Source organism: Castanea sativa, chromosome 2, assembly GCF_040712315.1.
Source record: "Castanea sativa cultivar Marrone di Chiusa Pesio chromosome 2, ASM4071231v1".
NCBI classification, from domain to species: Eukaryota; Viridiplantae; Streptophyta; class Magnoliopsida; order Fagales; family Fagaceae; genus Castanea; species Castanea sativa.
The window spans coordinates 48,019,502-48,038,375 of record NC_134014.1 but is presented as its reverse complement, the minus strand read 5'-3'; the positions used below and the strand labels follow the sequence as shown (position 1 = coordinate 48,038,375).

The window sequence follows — 18,874 nt, the reverse complement described above, 5'->3', positions numbered from 1 at the left end:
ACACCCTTTTCGCAGCTTGCAAATGCAACTCGTTGGACTTGCCATGAATCCGCTAATGAGAGACACCACATACATCAAGTCCGGCCTTGTTGCGCTTAGATACATAAGACTTCCGACCAATTGTTTGTACATGGTAGCATTCACCTTGGATCCTTCTTCATCCTTCATTAGTCTAACTCCAGGAACAATGGGATTCTTCACACTATTACTCTTCTCCATCCTAAACCTCTCCAAAACATCTTTTGCATACTTTCTTTGACTAATATAAATGCCTTCAGGATTTTGTAAAACCTCCACACCGAGAAAATATTTCATCTTTCCCAAATCAGTCATATCAAATTCAAGTTTCATAGAATTCTTGAACTTAACAAACATACTCTCATTATTACCAGTAAAAATTAGATCATCAACATATAAGCTAACAATTAAAATTTTACCTCCATCTCCCCTTTTTATGAATAAGATGTGTTCACAGTTGCACTTCTCAAATCCTTCTTTGACAAAATATGCTTCAATCCGGCTGTACCATGCACGAGGAGCTTGTTTAAGGCCATACAATGCCTTCTTCAATTTGTATACCTTATACTCTTCACCTTTCTTCTCATACCCCTGTGGTTGCTTAACAAACACTGCTTCATTTAGCTCTCCATGCAAGAAAGCGCTTTTGACATCAAGCTGATACACATTCCAACTATTTCGAGCTGCTAAAGCAATTATCATTCGAATCGTATCCCACCTAGCCACAGGCGCAAACACCTCGCATAATCTATGCCATGCCGCTCGTGCATACCCTTTTCGCCACCAACCGAGCCTTACACTTGTCAACCTCGCCATTTTCGTTGAGTTTAGTTTTGAAAACCCACTTTACTCCAATCTTCTTCATTCCCTTAGGCAAATCCGTCAACTCCCAAGTTCCATTTCTTTCGATCGCTTCTATCTCCAAGTCCATTGCAGCTCTCCACTTGGAACTCGAATAGCTTCTTCAAAGGTAGTCGGATCCGAAGTTGAGGTAAACAACCAAATTGTTGTGCTCAACTTCTTTATCTGAAAATTCTCCCCCACTCACATAATCTTCCATCCGTAACGGTATTTTCCGTTCCTCCCTTCGGTGAGCTTTCTTCGCATGTTGGAGAATTCTCTCCAAGTGACTCACTTGAAGATAAGCTATCCTCTCCTCCTTCTTCTTCTCGCCACCTCCTCTTCGATTCTTCTTCACTTTGATCATGTTCACTTCCTTCTTCATTACTATCTCCCCACTCAAGGATATCAAGTCTTGCTTCTTCATTACTTCTTCCCCAATCCCAAGACTCATTCTTCTTCAAAAACCACATCTCTCGCTTACAACTATCTTCTTGGATGTTGGATCATAAAGTCTATATGCTTTAGACTCTTCACTCATCCCTAGCAAAGACACACCGAAAACTTTTATCATCTAGCTTCTTTCTCTTACCGTCCGACACATGAACATGGCCAATGCATCCAAAAACCCGAAAATAATCAACATTGGGTTTGACACCACTCCAAGCCTCTTCGTGAGTCATATCTTTCACCGCCAATGTAGGACTTCTATTGAGCACGTGTGTCATTCCAATTTATCGCTTCGCCGTAAATTCTTTGGAACTTGCTTCTCTGATAACATACTTCTAACCATGTTCATGATTGTCCCCGTTCTTGCGCTCACTACTCCATTTTGTCGGGGAGTGTAGGCTGCGTAAGCCGCCCGCTAATACCATTAACTTTGCAAAAGTCATTGAACTCGTGAGAGTTGAACTCTCCACCCCTATCTCGTGCGTTGTACAACGAATAAAAACTCCCCGTCTTTTCTCAACAAGGTTTTTATAATTCTTAAAGATAGTAAAAGCTTCGATTTTTCAGCAAGAAAATATATCCACACCTTACGACCGTAATCATCAATAAAGCTTATGAAATACCTCTTCTTACTATTGGAAACAGTTTGATAGGTCCACACATGTCGCATGTACCAACCGGCAGCCTTTGTGATGCTCTCCATAAACTCCTCTTTGGAATTTCGTTCCTCGTGTTGCTTTCCCACCATGCAATCGCTGCATATTTTGGATGGTGCCTTCAACCTGGTAACCCTCTCACCATTTTCTTATATTGCAATGTTCTCGTACCCTTGAAACTTAGATGCCCGTATCTCAGGCGTAAAGGTGAGTATTGTCTTCAAGAATTGTTTGGAAGCAAATGGAAGCTTTTGGCGAATTTTTGCAAGCAATATGAACATCCCGTTTGCGTACATTGCTTGCATAATAAGCCCTTTCTTGGGATGATAGATTCTACATACACCATGTTGTATCAAAATAGCTACACCTCTTTCTTGCAATTGTCCAACACTTAATAAGTTATTTTTCAACTCGTGTATATAGAAAACATCAAAGGATTACCCGAGTTACTCCAAGAATTTGCAATCTAATGTTATCTTTTCCTAACACAACCATCTTGGAATTATTCCCGAGCTTCACAGTGCCGACCCTCATCAAGATCCAAGAACCACTCCTTATTTGCACACATATGATTGATACACCCCGAATCAAGGAACCGTACATCTTCTCTCCTTGATTGATTAAGCTCCACATATGACATCAGCAACATTTCCTCTTTCTCCTCAAGCTCAGCATAATTTGCTTCCTTCTCCCATTTAGGACACTCATATTGAAAATGCCCTAATTGATGACACTTGTAACACTCAACTGTAGCTTTGTTGAATGCTTGTCTTCCTTTTCATCTGCCTCTTCCTCGAAAAGCTCCACGACCTCGACCGCCTCCTCTTCCACCAATTCTATCATCGTAGGCCACCTTTAATGCCTGCTCATCTTCTCCATGCCCGTTCATCCTCTGCTCATGTACCAATAAGCTACTCTGCAACTCATCAATGGTTAAGGTGTCTAAGTTATTAGACTCTTCAACCGAACACACAACATAGTCGAACTTTGAGGTCATTGATCTCAAGATCTTTTCAATGATCACCACTTGCTACATGTTTTCACCATGAATCTTCATCTTGTTTGCTATGATGAGTGTTCGAGCGAAGTACGCATCAACACTCTCACCCACTTTCATCTATAGAACCTCAAACTCCTTCCGAAGAGCTTGAAGCTGTGCTCTTTTGACTCTTGTGGAACCCTGGTACTTCGCTTCATGAAAGTCCCAAATGTGCTTGCAAAGGTCTCCGTTGAGGATCGTCTCCATAATGGTTCGATCAATGGCTTGGAACAAGATAATTCTTGACCTTCAAGTCTTTCGCCTTTCCGGTCTACAATTGATTTTTGTCGTTCCGGCTGATCTCCACTCCTTCTACAAAGAGTAGGATTCCAGTTTCCACCAAGCTCCAATACTCCTTTGAACGAAGAAAATTTTCCATAAGCATGGACCAATGATCGTAATGGCCATCAAACTTAGGAATTGCAGGTTGAACGAAATTATTTTCAGCTGCTGCCATACTTCAATTCTCTCTGTTCTCACTCTTTTCTCTTCTTAAGAAACTGCGGTTTCTTTTCTCTCACAATCAGGCCCCGTGATGGTGCTTTGATACCAAATTGTTGTAAACTTTAAGCATAAAGCAATTCAGAAAATATCTGAAACAAAATATCTTATTGAATTCAAAGTAACCTGTTGACTTATATAAGCCTTACAAAGAGACAAAATAGGAAACAAACAACCCACTTGCTAAATGGCTAATAACATGGTAAATGGTTAAGGAAATGGTCAAACTCTACCTACGTGTCCTAAATAATAGGATTTATTAACTGAATAAACTTTGACAACCCCAACATACCTGAGGAAGAGCGCGTGGAAGGACGCGCGGATGAGGGAGTGGTGGTGTTGGTATTTGGAGAGAGAGAGAGGAGAGGAGGTTTTTGTGCAGAGGCTGAGAGTTTTCCAAGAACAAGAGCTCCAAGTAAAAACGCGAAGCTTCGCGGATTGAATCCTCGTGTTGTTTAGAGTTGGCGTCTGACAAGAAGTCGTTGAACAAAGAAGCAAGTTTCTTGGCGTGGTTGGTTTGGGAGTAAATGGAATTGAGAGAAACGAGATGGTTCAGTTCTGCGTAGAATTTTGACCATGGGTTGGGTTGGAGAGCTGTGAGTAAAGACTCGGTGTACGAGTTTTGGAAACGACGGCGTTGTATGTGTAATGGTGTCGGTGTTGTACTGCTCGCCATTTCGCTGACATGGTGGGTTTAGTCTCAGAGGTGGAGGTGGTGGTGGTGGTATGGCGGCTTGAATGAGGGCTTTAGGGTGAAGTGAAAAAAAGAATACAGAGAGGAAAGCTTGGAGGGGAGTTGTATTGGGCTTGAAATATGGAAAGATTATACGGCCCACAGAACCTTTTTTTTTTTTTGGGTATTGAATGGGCTGAAGTATTTTTGAAGCAGTGAACCATTTCTTTTGGACTGTTGTCTTGATTTTGGGCTTTTTTTTTTTTTTTTAGGTATTACATAATAATTATATGCCTTCTACAGCTTTCTACGGTATATTTTAGGGTATTAGTAATAATTTTATATAACCGCCCTTTGCATATATAATATAATATAATTATAAATAACCGCCCTTTCAACTTTAATTGACCGCCCTGCGTTCCTATATATACATGCATAGATATTCGAAGTTTTGAACTTGTTCCTAAAAAAAAGTTTACTTAATTTTGAATTTGAAACTTCAAACGTTTCAAACGTTCGTCAAAAAGTTTGAAATTTTCTACGTGTTTCTTATTTAATTCTGAGTTTGAGATTTTTTACGTTCATCAAAAAGTTTGAGACTTCAAACATTCATCAAAAGGTTTGAGACTTCCTACGTGTTTTTGAGATTTTTTACATTCACCAAACATTTATCAAAAAGTTTGAGACTTCAAACATTCATCAAAAGGTTTGAGACTTCCTACGCGTTTTGAGAATTTTTACATTCACCAAACATTTATCAAAAAGTTTGAGACTTCAAACATTCATCAAATTTTGAGAATTTTTACATTCATCAAAAAGTTTGAGACTTCAAACATTCATCAAGAGGTTTGAGACTTACATTCACCAAATATTCATCAAAAAGTTTGAGACTTCAAACATTCATCAAAAGGTTTGAGACTTCCTACGTGTTTTTGAGATTTTTTACATTCACCAAATATTTATCAAAAAGTTTGAGATTTCAAACATTTATCGAAAAGTTTGAGACTTCCTACGTGTTTATAGAATAGGGAAAGGAAATTCTTTGATTTCTTGAAACAATGGAGACGGTGGGGTTTCGATATGATCCTACAGATGATGAACTGATGAAGATTTTAATGAAGAAGGTCAACGATGCTGAACAACACACTCACCTAAATCTAAATCATCATTTTATTGTGAATGATTGTGAGATATATGGCAAAATTCCTCCATGGGAAATATATGATTCTCATACCCACTATCATTTACACACTTTCCAACGCAAGCTCTACGTCTTCACCGACCTCAAAACAACAACCGGCAATCGTGTGTGCAGGGCTGCCGCTTGCGGAACCTGGCTTGAAAAAAGCAAGCCCAAAAGACTCTATGATTCTCAGGGCAATGTTATTGGGATCGACAGGATGCTCTCTTTTAAGGCCAAGGATCTCCATTCAGGCAAATTCAATAAAACTAATTGGATAATGCACGAGTTCTCCTTGGCAAATCAGGAATTTGGAAGAATCAACACAGTCCTCTGTGTCATCTATAAACTAAATAGAGGGTCAGAGTCAGATTGTGAGGAGGCCAACGAAGGAGGTCTCAAAAGAGCTTTTTCTTCTATTACTGCTGATGAAGAGCTCTCATGCTTCAATACTACTGCTGCTGCTGAGATTTCACTTGAGCCTGAGCCTGAGATGCCTAGCGCTGATGATGAAGAGTTTGCTGCATGGTTTTCTGAATGTATTTCTTCTACTGCCGCTGCCGCTGCCGCTGCCGCTGAAGAGGCCTCAACCTTCAATACAACTGGTGTGATATCACATGGACAAGAAGATGCCCAAGCCCAAGAATACAAAAAAGGACGGTTGGATGCTGCTGCTGATGCTGAAGCTTTTACGAATGAAGAGTTTGCTGCATGCATAGCTGATCCCACATTCCCAGATGAACCATTGAGTCAAATCTTTTCTGATCTACCACCCCTGGTTGAAGTATGCAGTCAATCCAAATCAGACTCTGTTGCTGATATTGATGCATTAATTACTTCATTAATTTCTGATCCTTCACAACCCGATGAAGTATGGAGTAAAATCTTTTGTATGTGAGAATTTTTTTTCTTCTCTTTTAGTCTTGCACAGATTTTTTGTTCTTCTCTTTTCAGTTTATGGTTAGCATGTCTATGGTTAGAACTCTGGCAAATGGGTTGTTAGCAATGTAGCTTAAGAATTGAAGGATTGTACAAATACTTGTTTTGATGGTGAAGGAGCTATTTGTCAACTCAAAGTTATAAACTTCTTATACTATCTTCTCTTATTTGCAATCTTTATGTTTTGATATATAAATGTGTTGTGAAGGTTAAGATATAGTGTGACTCTATTATTTCTTTTTTCTTTTTGACTGAAAAGGTAGAAACTCTATTATTTCTTGGTTTCATTTATCACATTTTATTTTCATTCTCTTTCCCTTGGATGCTATTGGTTAGTTTTTTTTTTTTTTTTTTTCAATGATTGATTTTAAGGTGCAATTCCAATTTCCCTTGTAACTAAAGATGATTTTAAGGTGCTTTCATAGTTTCATTGCATAATAGTAGCTAGAAGAAGTTTCATAGCATGGGTATTATTCTAGAACTGTTTATGAAGGTTGCTCATAATTGTTTCAACATTATCATCATCATAGCATCATATTATGCGGCATTGTGAGTATTCTAGGGAATTATATGGTATATGGGTTTGTGCCTATTTGGCGTGCAATGAGTTATGCCTTGCCATGTAGTGGACTTGCTGGCTGGGGACAGGTCGATGTGGTAAGTTCAGGGGAGGCAATTGCTGGAAGGCCATTCCTTTGTGCCTTATGTGGATCATTTGGTGTGAACAGAACAATCCGGCTTTTGAAGGCATTAGAACAGAACGCAGAACAATGGAGCTCCAGATGATTATTTTAAGATCTTTGTTTTGATTGGATTACTGAAACATCTACGTACTTGACATCCAGTTTTTTCGATTTTCTAGACTCTTGTAATATGTCATAATTCTGCAGTTCCAGTATGCTGCTTGTGTTCTGGAGTCGCGTTTCCTCATTCTAATTAATTCTCTTATTTACCTATAAAAAAATAAAAAATTGGAATCTCCTTCCCTTTCTGCCTTTGTGTGTGTGTGCGATGAAAAAAATTATTTATGGTCTTTATAGTATCCGATGCTCTCTCACTCTTTTCTTCCTAAACTTCAATCTTGATGTTTATGAGAATCCTCACATCTCGTTATGCAGAAGAAGATTTCCTTGAGTCCTTGCCTAGAAAGATGATAATAGGCCTTCTCACCCTTTCTTCTCTATTGCAGCCATGATGACAGCCTTTTTCCGCTACTCTTTTTCTTATGCTACGTGAACAATCGTGGATTTTCAAACCTGTCATTTATTTGGCTAGTATTCCTATCACCCTCTTTGTATTGATGCAGTACCCCCTTCTTGTTGCCATGGAAATTTCAACTTACAGACCTAGCTAGCATCTTCGGTAGGAAAATGAAGTGTTAGTTTTAACATGTTCATTATTTGTGTTTTATTTATTTGATGAACTAGAGTCCTGTTAATAATTGGCATATACCAGCCAAACATGAAGATTTTTCTTTCTTTATTCTTTTTCTCAGTTATCCAAATAATGGGACATTCTCTCACTTTTTTTGTTGAGATATCTCTCAGCCTTCATTAGATAATCCCCACAATCACACGACCCAATGAAATGTTGAGACTCAAGACGGTAAAAATCAGCTGAAACATCAAGAAAGTGCTGCTCAAAGTCTTCTTTGTAAACAGAAGAACCTAAATCCATCAGCATCTTTATAATATTCCTCATTAAATCCCTATTTATAACTTCACCTTTCCTTTTAGGACGAACAAACTCAAAGTGTATCCTGAAGCCTAGTCTGGGGAATGACAATATCTCTCCACAAATTGAACCCAAGCTCACGAGTGGGAGTTTTGTGGGTGCTTGGGATGACAGTTTTTTCCATGTACATCCTTACATCTCGGATCGTTTCCAATGACTTCTTATAATCTGCCCATTTCCTGTTCAGCTCTTCCAATAACAACTCTCCTTGAGCATCTTGAATCAATTTAGATATTTCACTTAATTAGATAAGAAGTCATAGTCATCACAAGTCCACATTAAAAGAATGCCTGAATGTATTCAGAATCTTAAACATCAGAAATGTGAAGTTTTCTTATGTAAAAAATAATAACTTCAGCATCTCACACATTTAATACTAATATTAATCCAATAGAATTCCAGTAGCTTTGCCACTAAAAAATAAAAAAAAAAAATTACTTTACTAGGACAGATGATGTGGAAAGATACGTGCTACTTATAAGAGAACGCTTAATGCTGCCACAACTAGCAGGACCTTGCAAAAAATGCCATAGGATTGACTCTATCAAACCAAGTTATAAGTCCTTTTGTGATATTATGCTTCATGGCACAAAATGACGAGCTTCCGAGAACAAAATAGATGAAGAGCTGATGGAACGAGAATCTTGAGACATCAATGAAGATACATAAAAATAGAATAAGTAGATAAATCAATCCATGAGTTGCTAACAATTTGACAGAAAACCATTTGAAGAATTGCCAATTCTAAACCTAGAGAAACATATTTAAATGGGAGGATACATTTTATTGAAGTTAAATAACTAGGGTAACAAAATGAACAGAAAATTTGGTAACTTCAATATGAGACAATCCATGGCAAAAATTATAACAAGGAAAAAAAAAGTTAAGAAAACAAGATTGCCAAAATCAACAATAGAAATACCAAGGCAATTGATGACATAGAAACGCCCAAAACTCCAACCTTTGACTTTGATATAGGACTCTTATATCCAATTAAGTCCATAGATAAAAACCAAATTTCCACTAAGGTGTTGTCTGGATCAACTTATTGTGAGTTTGCGTTTTGTACGTCACGTTTCCTTCTTTCTTTTTCTTTTTTTTCTTTTACTGCTGCACGCGTAATTTTTACTGTTCAAATTACTGTTCATGCTACTGTTTATGAACATTAGCTGTTTATTGTTGACCTTTCCGCCCTTTTCATCACATCAATGGATCCATATATTATTTACGGGACCTACAAACTTCATTTTTCAACCATTTTTTTATTAAAAAAAATGAATCACACGACATTATTTACATATTTAAAAATTATTTTACTACAGTATTTTCAATTTTCAACAATAAGTTCTATCAATCGAACTCTAAGACATCGAAAACATGATAAATTTAACATTGGATTCCAGAGTGTAAAGCACCAACCGTCACTCCCAATCTAATGTTCACTCACTTATTATTCCCTAAATTTAAAATTGTTGAACAGAGAAGAGAGAACACATATCAAATAAAACACTCTCTCCCTCAATTTCCACTTATAGTCCTCTTCTGAGAGAATGTGGCGAAGGAGCTTTAGCAGCAGCAGCGCAACTGCAACTAGCGTGTTGAAGGACAAGAAATGGGACGCTCTGGTCATTGGCGGCTGCCATAACGGCCTAACATCCGCCGTGACCGAAGAACTCATCCCTGGCTTCAAATTCTACCGCTGCAGCTACCTTCAGAGCCTCCTCCACCCCTCCATCGTCAGGTTCATCTTATTTCGCATCTCTTTCTCTCTCTCTAAATTTTATGTTATAGTTAATTAAGCAACTGTGTTTGTTTGCTTTTTTTTTTTTGTCAATGGAAAAGAGAGTTAGAGTTACGGCGACATGGATTGAAGCTCTTAAAGAGGAGTCCATCTTCGTTTACGCCTTGTTTGGATGGACGCTATCTTCTGTTGGGACCTGATAAGGACCTTAATCATTCTGAGATTTCCAAGTTCTCCAAACAAGACGCCAATGCTTATCCAAGGTCCTTCTATGCAATTTTCTCTTTCCTCTTTGTTATTATCTCTTGCTCTGATAGCATGTTAAATTAGTGATAGTATTTAATCGTTTAACCATAATTCTAACAAAAATGACATAGAAGAATACATATGAACAACTATGATTAGTTTATCAAGGAGTCATAGCTAATGCCGTAGTTTTGGGACTAATAAGGCAGATCATTCATTATTTGTGTATAGCAAAGAGTCTTTGTTCACTGCATTACTAGTTTATGTTGATGATATGATCATCACAGGTAATGACCTTGCTTCTGTTGCTTCTCTAAAGTCAGTTTTAGATCAAAAGTTTGGGATTAAAGACCTGAGATCACTTAAGTATTTCTTGGGTTTAGAAATTGCAAGAAATAAGTCTGGCATTAGCTTTAACCCAGAGGAAGTATGCTCTAGAAGTCCTTGAAGAAACTGGTATGTTAGGTTGTAAACCAGTTCAAACACCAATGGAACAACAATTGAAGTTGTCCAAAGGTGGTGGAGACTTAATTTCAGATCCTGGACAGTATAGAAGACTCATTGGGAAGCTCATGTATTTGACCTTGAACAGGCCAGACATCACTTATGCAGTACATTGGCTTAGCCAACTCTTGGCACAGCCTAGAGCACCACACATGAAAGTAGCTACTAGAATACTGCAATACACTAAAGGGACACCTGGACGAGGTGTTTTCTTTCCCTCAGAATCTGATTTGCATTTAAAAGCTTATTGTGATGCAGATTGGGCTAGATGCCCTGACACAAGGAAGTTTTTAACAGGCTATTGTGTGTTTTTTGGTGATGCTTTGGTGTCTTGGAGGTCTAAGAAGCAAAGCAGTGTCTAGGTCCAGTGCAAAAGCAGAGTATAGGGCTATGGCTATAACTACTTGTGAATTGACTTGGATTCTGCATTTGTTACAAGATTTGTATGTCAAACATGATAAACCTGTGTTAATGTACTGTGACAACTAGGCAACACTTCATATAACAGCAAATCCAATGTTTCATGAGAGATCAAAACACATAGAAGCTGATTGTCATATTGTGAGAAATAGGATCATTGATGGCACACTTAAAACCTTTTATGTCTCAAGCAAGAATCAGTTAGCAGATGTGTTCACAAAGACATTGGGAGTGGGAAGCTATCTGAGGTTGATCAAAAGGTTAGGTGTTATTAATATTTTTGCTCGTATAGTAGAGTATCCTCACACAGCTAAGCAAAGTCAAAAGGCAAGAGCTTTGCTCTTGAGGAGGAGTGTTAAAAATGCAAGCAACATTCCAGAGCAGAGCTGCACTAACCAAGCCACAAGTGTAGTGGTTGCTGATGCAAGAAGCACTAGCCAAGCCACGATGGTAGCAGGCAGTGCAACACTTGCTGATGAGAAGTGCATTGATCAGGCAACGAAGCTTGCATCACAGCAAACCTTGATTAGCACAGAAGTTCTAGAATTGATTGAAGCAATGCCACATCATGAGTTCTTCATCCAAGAGCATTGAAGAAGTTAGTTCCGTGAATCTAGGAGGTTGTTGCTCAAGCTTGACACGTGTACAGTTTCTAGAGTTTTCAAATAACTGATTTTGGCTCCTTTTTAGGAAGTTAGTTATAGGTTTACTGTATATAAACAGAGTAGCTTATGTATTTGATTTCATTCTTTCTATTCTTGTAATATCTCTTTCAATCAATGAAATCCTCTCAATTCTATTTAGATTTCTCTCAGTTTTGTACAATACATGTTTTTGTTTTCTTGCTTGACTATGACAACATGTAACATAAAATGAATGTTTTTGCGTTTTGAATGTTATTTACTACACTTTAAATATGTAACAGGGTGAATATTTTTCATGGTGCTATGGGTCTGGATTCACTCTTCTTGATGCGACCCATTAAAGGATGGTAATTCTCACAGCCTCTGGAAGCAACTTTAGTGGGTGATCAAGAATAATTCAATTCGTGATATGTATGCATCTTATATAATATGTCATGCAAAGAATAATTACTTTTCCTCTGGATACAGGTCAGATCATAGGACGCCAATTAGAGGGCTGTATATATGTGGAAGTGGATCACATCCTGGAGGTGGCGTAATGGGTGCACCTGGCCGTAATGCTGCACATGTTGTTCTTCAGGATGTTAAGAAGCGTTCTAGTTAAAAGTTTTTATATACTTTACTGATCTCTCTATGGTTATGGTTGCTTGCTATTACTTGTAACAAAACCTTCAGTTAGAATGAAAATTTCATGGTTTTTTCCTTGAACCTTTGTACAGCATGGTATGTGCTTATTGCTGCAGTTAGTTTCACTTTGTAACAATTCTTTGTAGCCAACTTTTGGAACATTTTAATATTAAATAATTAAAATGAATAAATGTGATAAAATAAATGTAAAGATGTGGGAGTGAATGTGGAAGATGAGGAGTTAGTGAAAATGTTTAATCCCACATGGAAAAGGAGAGAGACTATTTTGTTCTTTTTAATTGTGGTGATTAATGGGCTAACATGAATTGTCTCAAATATTGGGCCAGATACGTGCGCAAGGGGGAGATGAAGGGTGGAGGTGTCAAAATTGGAAATGAATCAGCACCTTGGATCCTCCTACTTGACCAATCTGAGTATTTACCATATCCGTTGGTGAGTAAATGGCCCAAATTAATATTCTATTTTTATTATGGAAAATAATGAGCCATTAACCCACTTAATGGACTATCCGTTTAGGCCTTTCATTATTCAGAAAACTCCTTATCTCACTATTAATTGTGTAACTCCAGCCCATCAGAATAATATCCAGCAATTAATCTTGTAACACCCACTATATCAGAATAATGGACCTAATTAATCAGATTAATTTGGGTAGTAATTTTGTGAGGCCCATTGAGCCTATAAATAGACCCATTCAGACACAATCCAAATGACAGTAATATACACACACAAAAAATAGAGAGATTCTTGGCAAGGAAGGGTGTTCTTTCTGGTGGAGTTTTGGGCTTGAACACTTTGTGCAGAGGTTGTTCTAGCCATACAACACTTGTTGGGCTGTTGTATCTTGGGGGAGACAAGTCAGAGACGGTCTGCACCGGTTACAAAGTTTAGTCAACCAAGGGCTTGAATCTCCTTAAAGAAAGCGAGTGCCGCGCCTCAGTCCAAATAGTGTTGTGTAATCTCTTTCTTTAAACTAATAAAAATTCAGAAGTATTATTCAGTTTCTCTTTGTGTTATTTCCATTATCATTGTGTTTGCACCAACAATTTTAAGGAGATTCAAACACATGGAGTCTACACAAGAGAAACCAAATGAGCATGTTGGAGATCTTAACAAGCCATTTCGCTTTAAGGGAGCCCACTTCAAGAGGTGGAAAGGAAAGGTCCTCTTCTACTTGAGCCTTCTCAAAGTTGCCTACATCCTCACTGAGAAGAATCCGTCAAAGGTTCCTACATATGAGATGAGTGACGAAGAATATATTCTCCATCAAGAAAAAATAGATAAGTATACAAAAGATGAATATAATTGTCGCTCTTATCTATTGAATTGTCTTGCCGATCATTTCTATGATTATTATGATACTACTTACAAGTTTGCTAAAAAAATTTGGAAAGCTTTACAAAGCAAGTATGATACCGAGGAGGCAGGTGCAAAAAAGTATGCTGCTAGTAGATTTTTCCGTTACCAAATGGTGGATGGAAAATCGGTGGTGGATCAAGCACAAGACTTTCAAATGATTGTAGCAGAGTTGAGATCCAAAGGCATAAAGATCGGAGACAATTTGGTGGTAGTTGGCATAATTGACAAACTACCACAATCTTGGAGGGAGTTCCAAAAGAAGTTGCGGCACAAACAAAAGGAGACATCCTTGGAGACTTTGATCACCCGCATCCGTGTGGAGGAGGAGGCTAGAGGACAAGATGCACTCATGACACAAGAGAGCAATGGTAATTCCACCACAAAGGTAAACCTTATTTCATCTAATAATAATATGCCCAAAAATCATTTTCCTAGAAATGGTCAATTGAAGCCAAAAAAGAAAGCCTTTAAAAACAATAATAGATCACCTCAAGGAAGGGGAAACCCGAATAAAAATTACAATAAGAACCAAGGACCCCCTTCACAAGATCAATTTAATAGATCCTGTTTTGTCTGTGGCAAGAGTGGGCATATTGCTTGATTTTGCAAATTTCAGAAACGTGAATCTGTCCCGCAGGCTAACGTAACCGAAGAGCCTTTAGTGGCTATGATTACAGACATCAATATGGTGCAATATGTTGAAGGGTGGTGGGCATTCGGTGCTAATAGGCACGTCTGCTATGATAAAAATTGGTTCAAATTGTACACTCCTTTTGAAGAAGAAAAAACTGTTATGCTTGGTGACTCTAGTAAAACCAAGGTTCTTGGGAGTGGTGAGGTTGAATTGAAATTCACTTCTGGACGTGTGCTAACATTGAAAGATGTACTTTATACTCCGTCTATGAGGAAGAATTTGATGTCAAGTTTTTTGCTTAACAAGGCTGGCTTCAAGCAAACTATGGAATCTGATAATTATGTAATCACTAAAAAGGGATTATTTGTAGGAAAGGGTTATGCTTGTGATGGAATGTTTAAATTAAATGTTGAGAATAATAAAGCATCTACCAGTTCAGTTTATATGCTTTCTTCTGTTAATTTTTGGCATGCTCGTTTGTGTCATATAAATAGTAGATATGTGGGAATCATGAGTAGTTTAGGATTAATTCCAAGACTGTCAAAAGATTTTGAAAAATGTGAAACTTGTAGTCAAGCTAAGATTACAAAAAGGCCTCATAAAAGTGTTGTAAGAAATGCCGAATTGCTTGAGTTAATTCACTCCGATTTATGTGAATTTGAGGGAATTTTAACTCGTGGAGGAAATAGATATATTATCACTTTTATTGATGATTTCTCAAAATATACAACTATTTATTTGTTGAAAAATAAAAGTGATGCTTTTGAAAAATTTCAAGATTTTTTAAAAGAAGTTGAAAACCAATTCGGTAGAAAAATAAAAAGAATAAGAAGTGATAGAGGCCGTGAGTATGAATCAAGTGCATTCAACTCATTTATTCAGTCTTTGGGAATTATCCATGAAACTACTACACCATATTCACCTGCTTCTAATGGTGTGGCTGAAAGAAAAAATAGAACTTTAATTGAGTTAACAAATGCCATGTTAATTGAATCTGGTGCACCTTTAAATTTTTGGAGTGAAGCTATTTTAACTGCATGTCATGTTTTAAATAGGGTGCCACATATAAAGTCACACACCACACCTTTTGAAATGTGGAAAGGACATAAGCCAAATTTGGGATATTTGAGAGTATGGGGTTGTCTTGCTTATGTAAGGCTTACTGACCCTAAAATACCTAAATTAGGTATAAGAGCTACTAACTGTGCTTTTCTTGGTTATGCATTTAATAGTACAGCCTATAGATTTTTTGATCTTGAAAACAAAATAATTTTTGAATCCGGTGATGCAATTTTTCATGAAGAAAAATTTCCTTTTAAATTGAAAAATAGTGGGGGTGAAGAAAATATTTTGTCACAACCTAGTTATTCTACTTCACATTTACAAAATCAAGAAAATTTTGAAATGGAACCTAGAAGGAGTAAAAGAGCTAGAGTTGAAAAGGATTTTGGTCCTGATTATTATGTTTTTAACATTGAGGAAAATCCCCAAAATTTAAAAGAGGCTTTAACATCACCTGATGCTATATTTTGGAAAGATGCTGTAAATGATGAGATGGAATCTCTAATTTCTAATAGAACTTGGAAATTAGTAGATCTTTCACCGGGTTGTAAGACCATAGGTTGTAAATGGATCCTTAGAAAAAAATTTAAACCGGATGGATCAATAAATAAGTTTCAAGCTAGACTTGTTGCAAAAAGCTTTAAACAAAAAGCTGACCTTGATTTCTTTGATACTTTTTCTTTCGTAACAAGAATTATATTTATTAGATTGTTAATTGCTATTGCTATAATTTTTTATTTGAAAATTCATCAAATGGATGTAAAAACTGCTTTTCTAAATGGGGACCTAGAGGAAGAAATTTATATGGATCAACCCGAAGGCTTTGTAGAGCCTGGACAAGAAAGCAAGGTATGTAAGCTAACTAAATCCCTATATGGCTTAAAACAAGCACCTAAGCAGTGGCATGAAAGATTTGATTCTTGCATGATTGAGAATTGTTATAAATCAAATGAATGTGATAAATGTATTTATTCTAAATCATGGAATAATTTACATGTTATTATTAGCCTCTATGTGGATGATATGTTGATTTTTGGCTCAAATATGCGTGTTATAAATGAGACAAAAATATGCTTAAAAGCCATTTAGATATGAAAGATCTTGGTGAGGCTAATTTTATTTTGGGCATGAAAATTACAAAAACATGTGATGGAATATATCTTGATCAATCACATTATGTTGATAAAATATTGAGAAAATATAATTTTCATGATCACAAAAGTGTAGCTACTCCTTTTGATTCTAGTGTTCATTTATTTCCTGTGAATAATGATGATGAGATTTTTAATCAAAAGGATTATACTAGCATCATTGGTAGTTTGCGTTATGCTACTGATTGTACTAGATCTGACATTGCATATGCAGTAGGAGTGCTAAGTTAATTTTACTAGCAAGCCTAGTAAAGATCATTGGCTAGCTATTGAGCGAGTCATGAGATATTTAATTGGTACCAAAACCTATGGCTTATTTTATAAAAAGTACCCTGCTGTGATTGAAGGTTTTAGTGATGCCGATTGGAATACTTTGTCAGGCGATTATCTCTCTACTACTGGTTATATTTTTACCTTAGGTAGTGGTGCCATTTGTTGGAAATCTAAAAAGCAAACAATAATTGTTAATTCAACAATGGAAGCTGAATTAATAGCATTAGCTTCAGCTAGTGAAGAAGCAAATTGGCTTAGAGATTTGTTATATGAAATTCCACTTTGGGAAAAGCCAATTCCACCTATATTAATTCATTGTGATAGTACTGCTGCAATTGGTAGAGTTAAAAACCGTTATTACAATGGTAAATCCAGACCTATAAGAAGGAAGCACAGTACTGTGCGATCTTATTTGAGTAGTGGCATTATAACTGTGGATTATATTAAATCTAATGATAATCTTGCAGATCCATTTACCAAGGCCTTGGCAAAAGATAGAGTCTGGAATACATCGAGGGGGATGGGACTAAAGTCCATAGAATCATGAGCCATGTATGAGGATACCCAACCCAAAGACCAGAGATCCTGAGAATTGGGTTCAATGGGAAAAACGAATCATACGATGGTCGTAAGAAATGCACAATTAATTTTGTTAACTATTTATTTTGTAAATAATTTTTTAATTGCTCATCCCTATGATGTAAGTGCATTTATCCTGTAATGTGGAGAGGTTGAGTAAAAAACTCTTAATGAAATTTGTAGCTCGTATGAGTGGGGTGTCAGAATTACAGGAGCACCCTTGACAAAATTTCACCTATGTGAGTGTGGGGGTGAGGCCGCTCCCTATGAGATTTGGACTTAATCTCAAATACACTCATGAAACCGGGATCAGCACATGGCCGTAAAGTGCTAGCTATAAAAGCTCATGTCAACACCTGGGTTGTTATGTGTAAGCAGTGACGCTTAATTTCCCTAAAGCAGTCCTAGTTCAAGTCGGAGACCACTACAACTCTGAAGTTGAGATCACTGTTTTACTAAGTGAAGGTTCAATGCAGAGCACACCTTCATGATGCATAGTGACCCATCTTTGTCTGGTAATCTCTCTTTAACTAAAAATTTAATATTAAAATGAGTGGGGGATTGTTGGAACATTTTAATATTGAATAATTAAAATGAATAAATGTGATAAAATAAATGTAAAGATGTGGGAGTAAATGTGGAAGATGAGGAGTTAGTGAAAATGTTTAATCCCACATGGAAAAGGAGAGAGACTATTTTGTTCTTTTTAATTGTGGTGATTAATGGGCTAACATGAATTGTCTCAAATATTGGGCCAGATACGTGCGCAAGCGGGGAGGTGAAGGGTGGAGGTGTCAAAATTGGAAATGAATCAAGACCTTGGATCCTCCTACTTGACAGCCCAATCAGAGTATTTACCATATCCGTTGGTGAGTAAATGGCCCGAATTAATATTCCATTTTTATTATGGAAAATAATGAGCCATTAACCCACTTAATGGACTATCCGTTTAGGCCTTTCATTATTCAGAAAACTCCTTATCTCACCATTAATTGTGTAACTCCAGCCCATCAGAATAATATCCAGCAATTAATCTTGTAACACCCACTATATCGTAATAATGGACCAATTAATCGATTAATTCTTAGTAATTTTGTGAGGCCCATTGAGCCTATAAATAGACCCATTCAGACACAATCCAAATGACAGTAATATACACACACAAAAAATAGAGAGATTCTTGGCAAGGAAGGGTGTTCTTTCTGGTGGAGTTTTGGGCTTGAACACTTTAAGGCAGAGAGGTTGTTTCACCATACAACACTTGTCTGTCGATCTTGGGAGAGAAAGCATGGTATCCTTCCAGACCACATAAAGTTTTTACCAACCAAGTACAATCTCCTTAAAGAAAGCGAGTGCCGCGCCTCAGTCCAAATAGTGTTGTGTAATCTCTTTCTTTAAACTAATAAAAATTCAGAAGTATTATTCAGTTTCTCTTTGTGTTATTTCCATTATCATTGTATTTGCACCAACACCAACTTTGAGCTCCTAGCTTCAGCTATTTGTAACACAATCGATGCCTCCAGCTGCGTGCTTTCTCTGCATAATAGGCTGAAGAATCTGTAACTTAACTCTCCTTATTTAAA

The 18,874-nt window shown here is 37.1% G+C and overlaps 1 protein-coding gene across 2 annotated transcripts; it reads left to right on the top strand.

Annotated features, from left to right (window-relative positions):
* The first annotated feature begins 9,439 nt into the window (after positions 1 to 9,439).
* On the top strand, positions 9,440 to 12,303 carry LOC142626151 (uncharacterized). 2 transcript variants are annotated; one of them, XM_075799938.1, is made up of 4 exons: positions 9,440 to 9,771; positions 9,873 to 10,034; positions 11,867 to 11,932; positions 12,054 to 12,303. In XM_075799938.1, exons 1-4 carry the CDS (start codon positions 9,581 to 9,583, stop codon positions 12,187 to 12,189), a joined length of 555 nt encoding a protein of 184 aa, XP_075656053.1. In that variant the 5' UTR covers positions 9,440 to 9,580; the 3' UTR covers positions 12,190 to 12,303. The 2 variants fall into 2 exon arrangements, with proteins under 2 accessions (XP_075656053.1, XP_075656054.1); XM_075799939.1 differs by lacking the exon at positions 11,867 to 11,932 and having other exon boundaries at positions 9,508 to 9,771.
* Positions 12,304 to 18,874: the final 6,571 nt, after the last annotated feature.

What these genes read in the sequence shown, in the direction of transcription:
- LOC142626151 (XM_075799938.1), top strand. Translation starts at nt 9,581, where the DNA reads ATGTGGCGAAGGAGCTTTAGCAGCAGCAGCGCAACTGCAACTAGCGTG. An exon ending in CTCCACCCCTCCATCGTCAG is followed by an intron (nt 9,772 to 9,872) that starts GTTCATCTTATT and finishes TCAATGGAAAAG; the next exon opens with AGAGTTAGAGTTACGGCGAC. An exon ending in ATGCGACCCATTAAAGGATG is followed by an intron (nt 11,933 to 12,053) that starts GTAATTCTCACA and finishes CTCTGGATACAG; the next exon opens with GTCAGATCATAGGACGCCAA.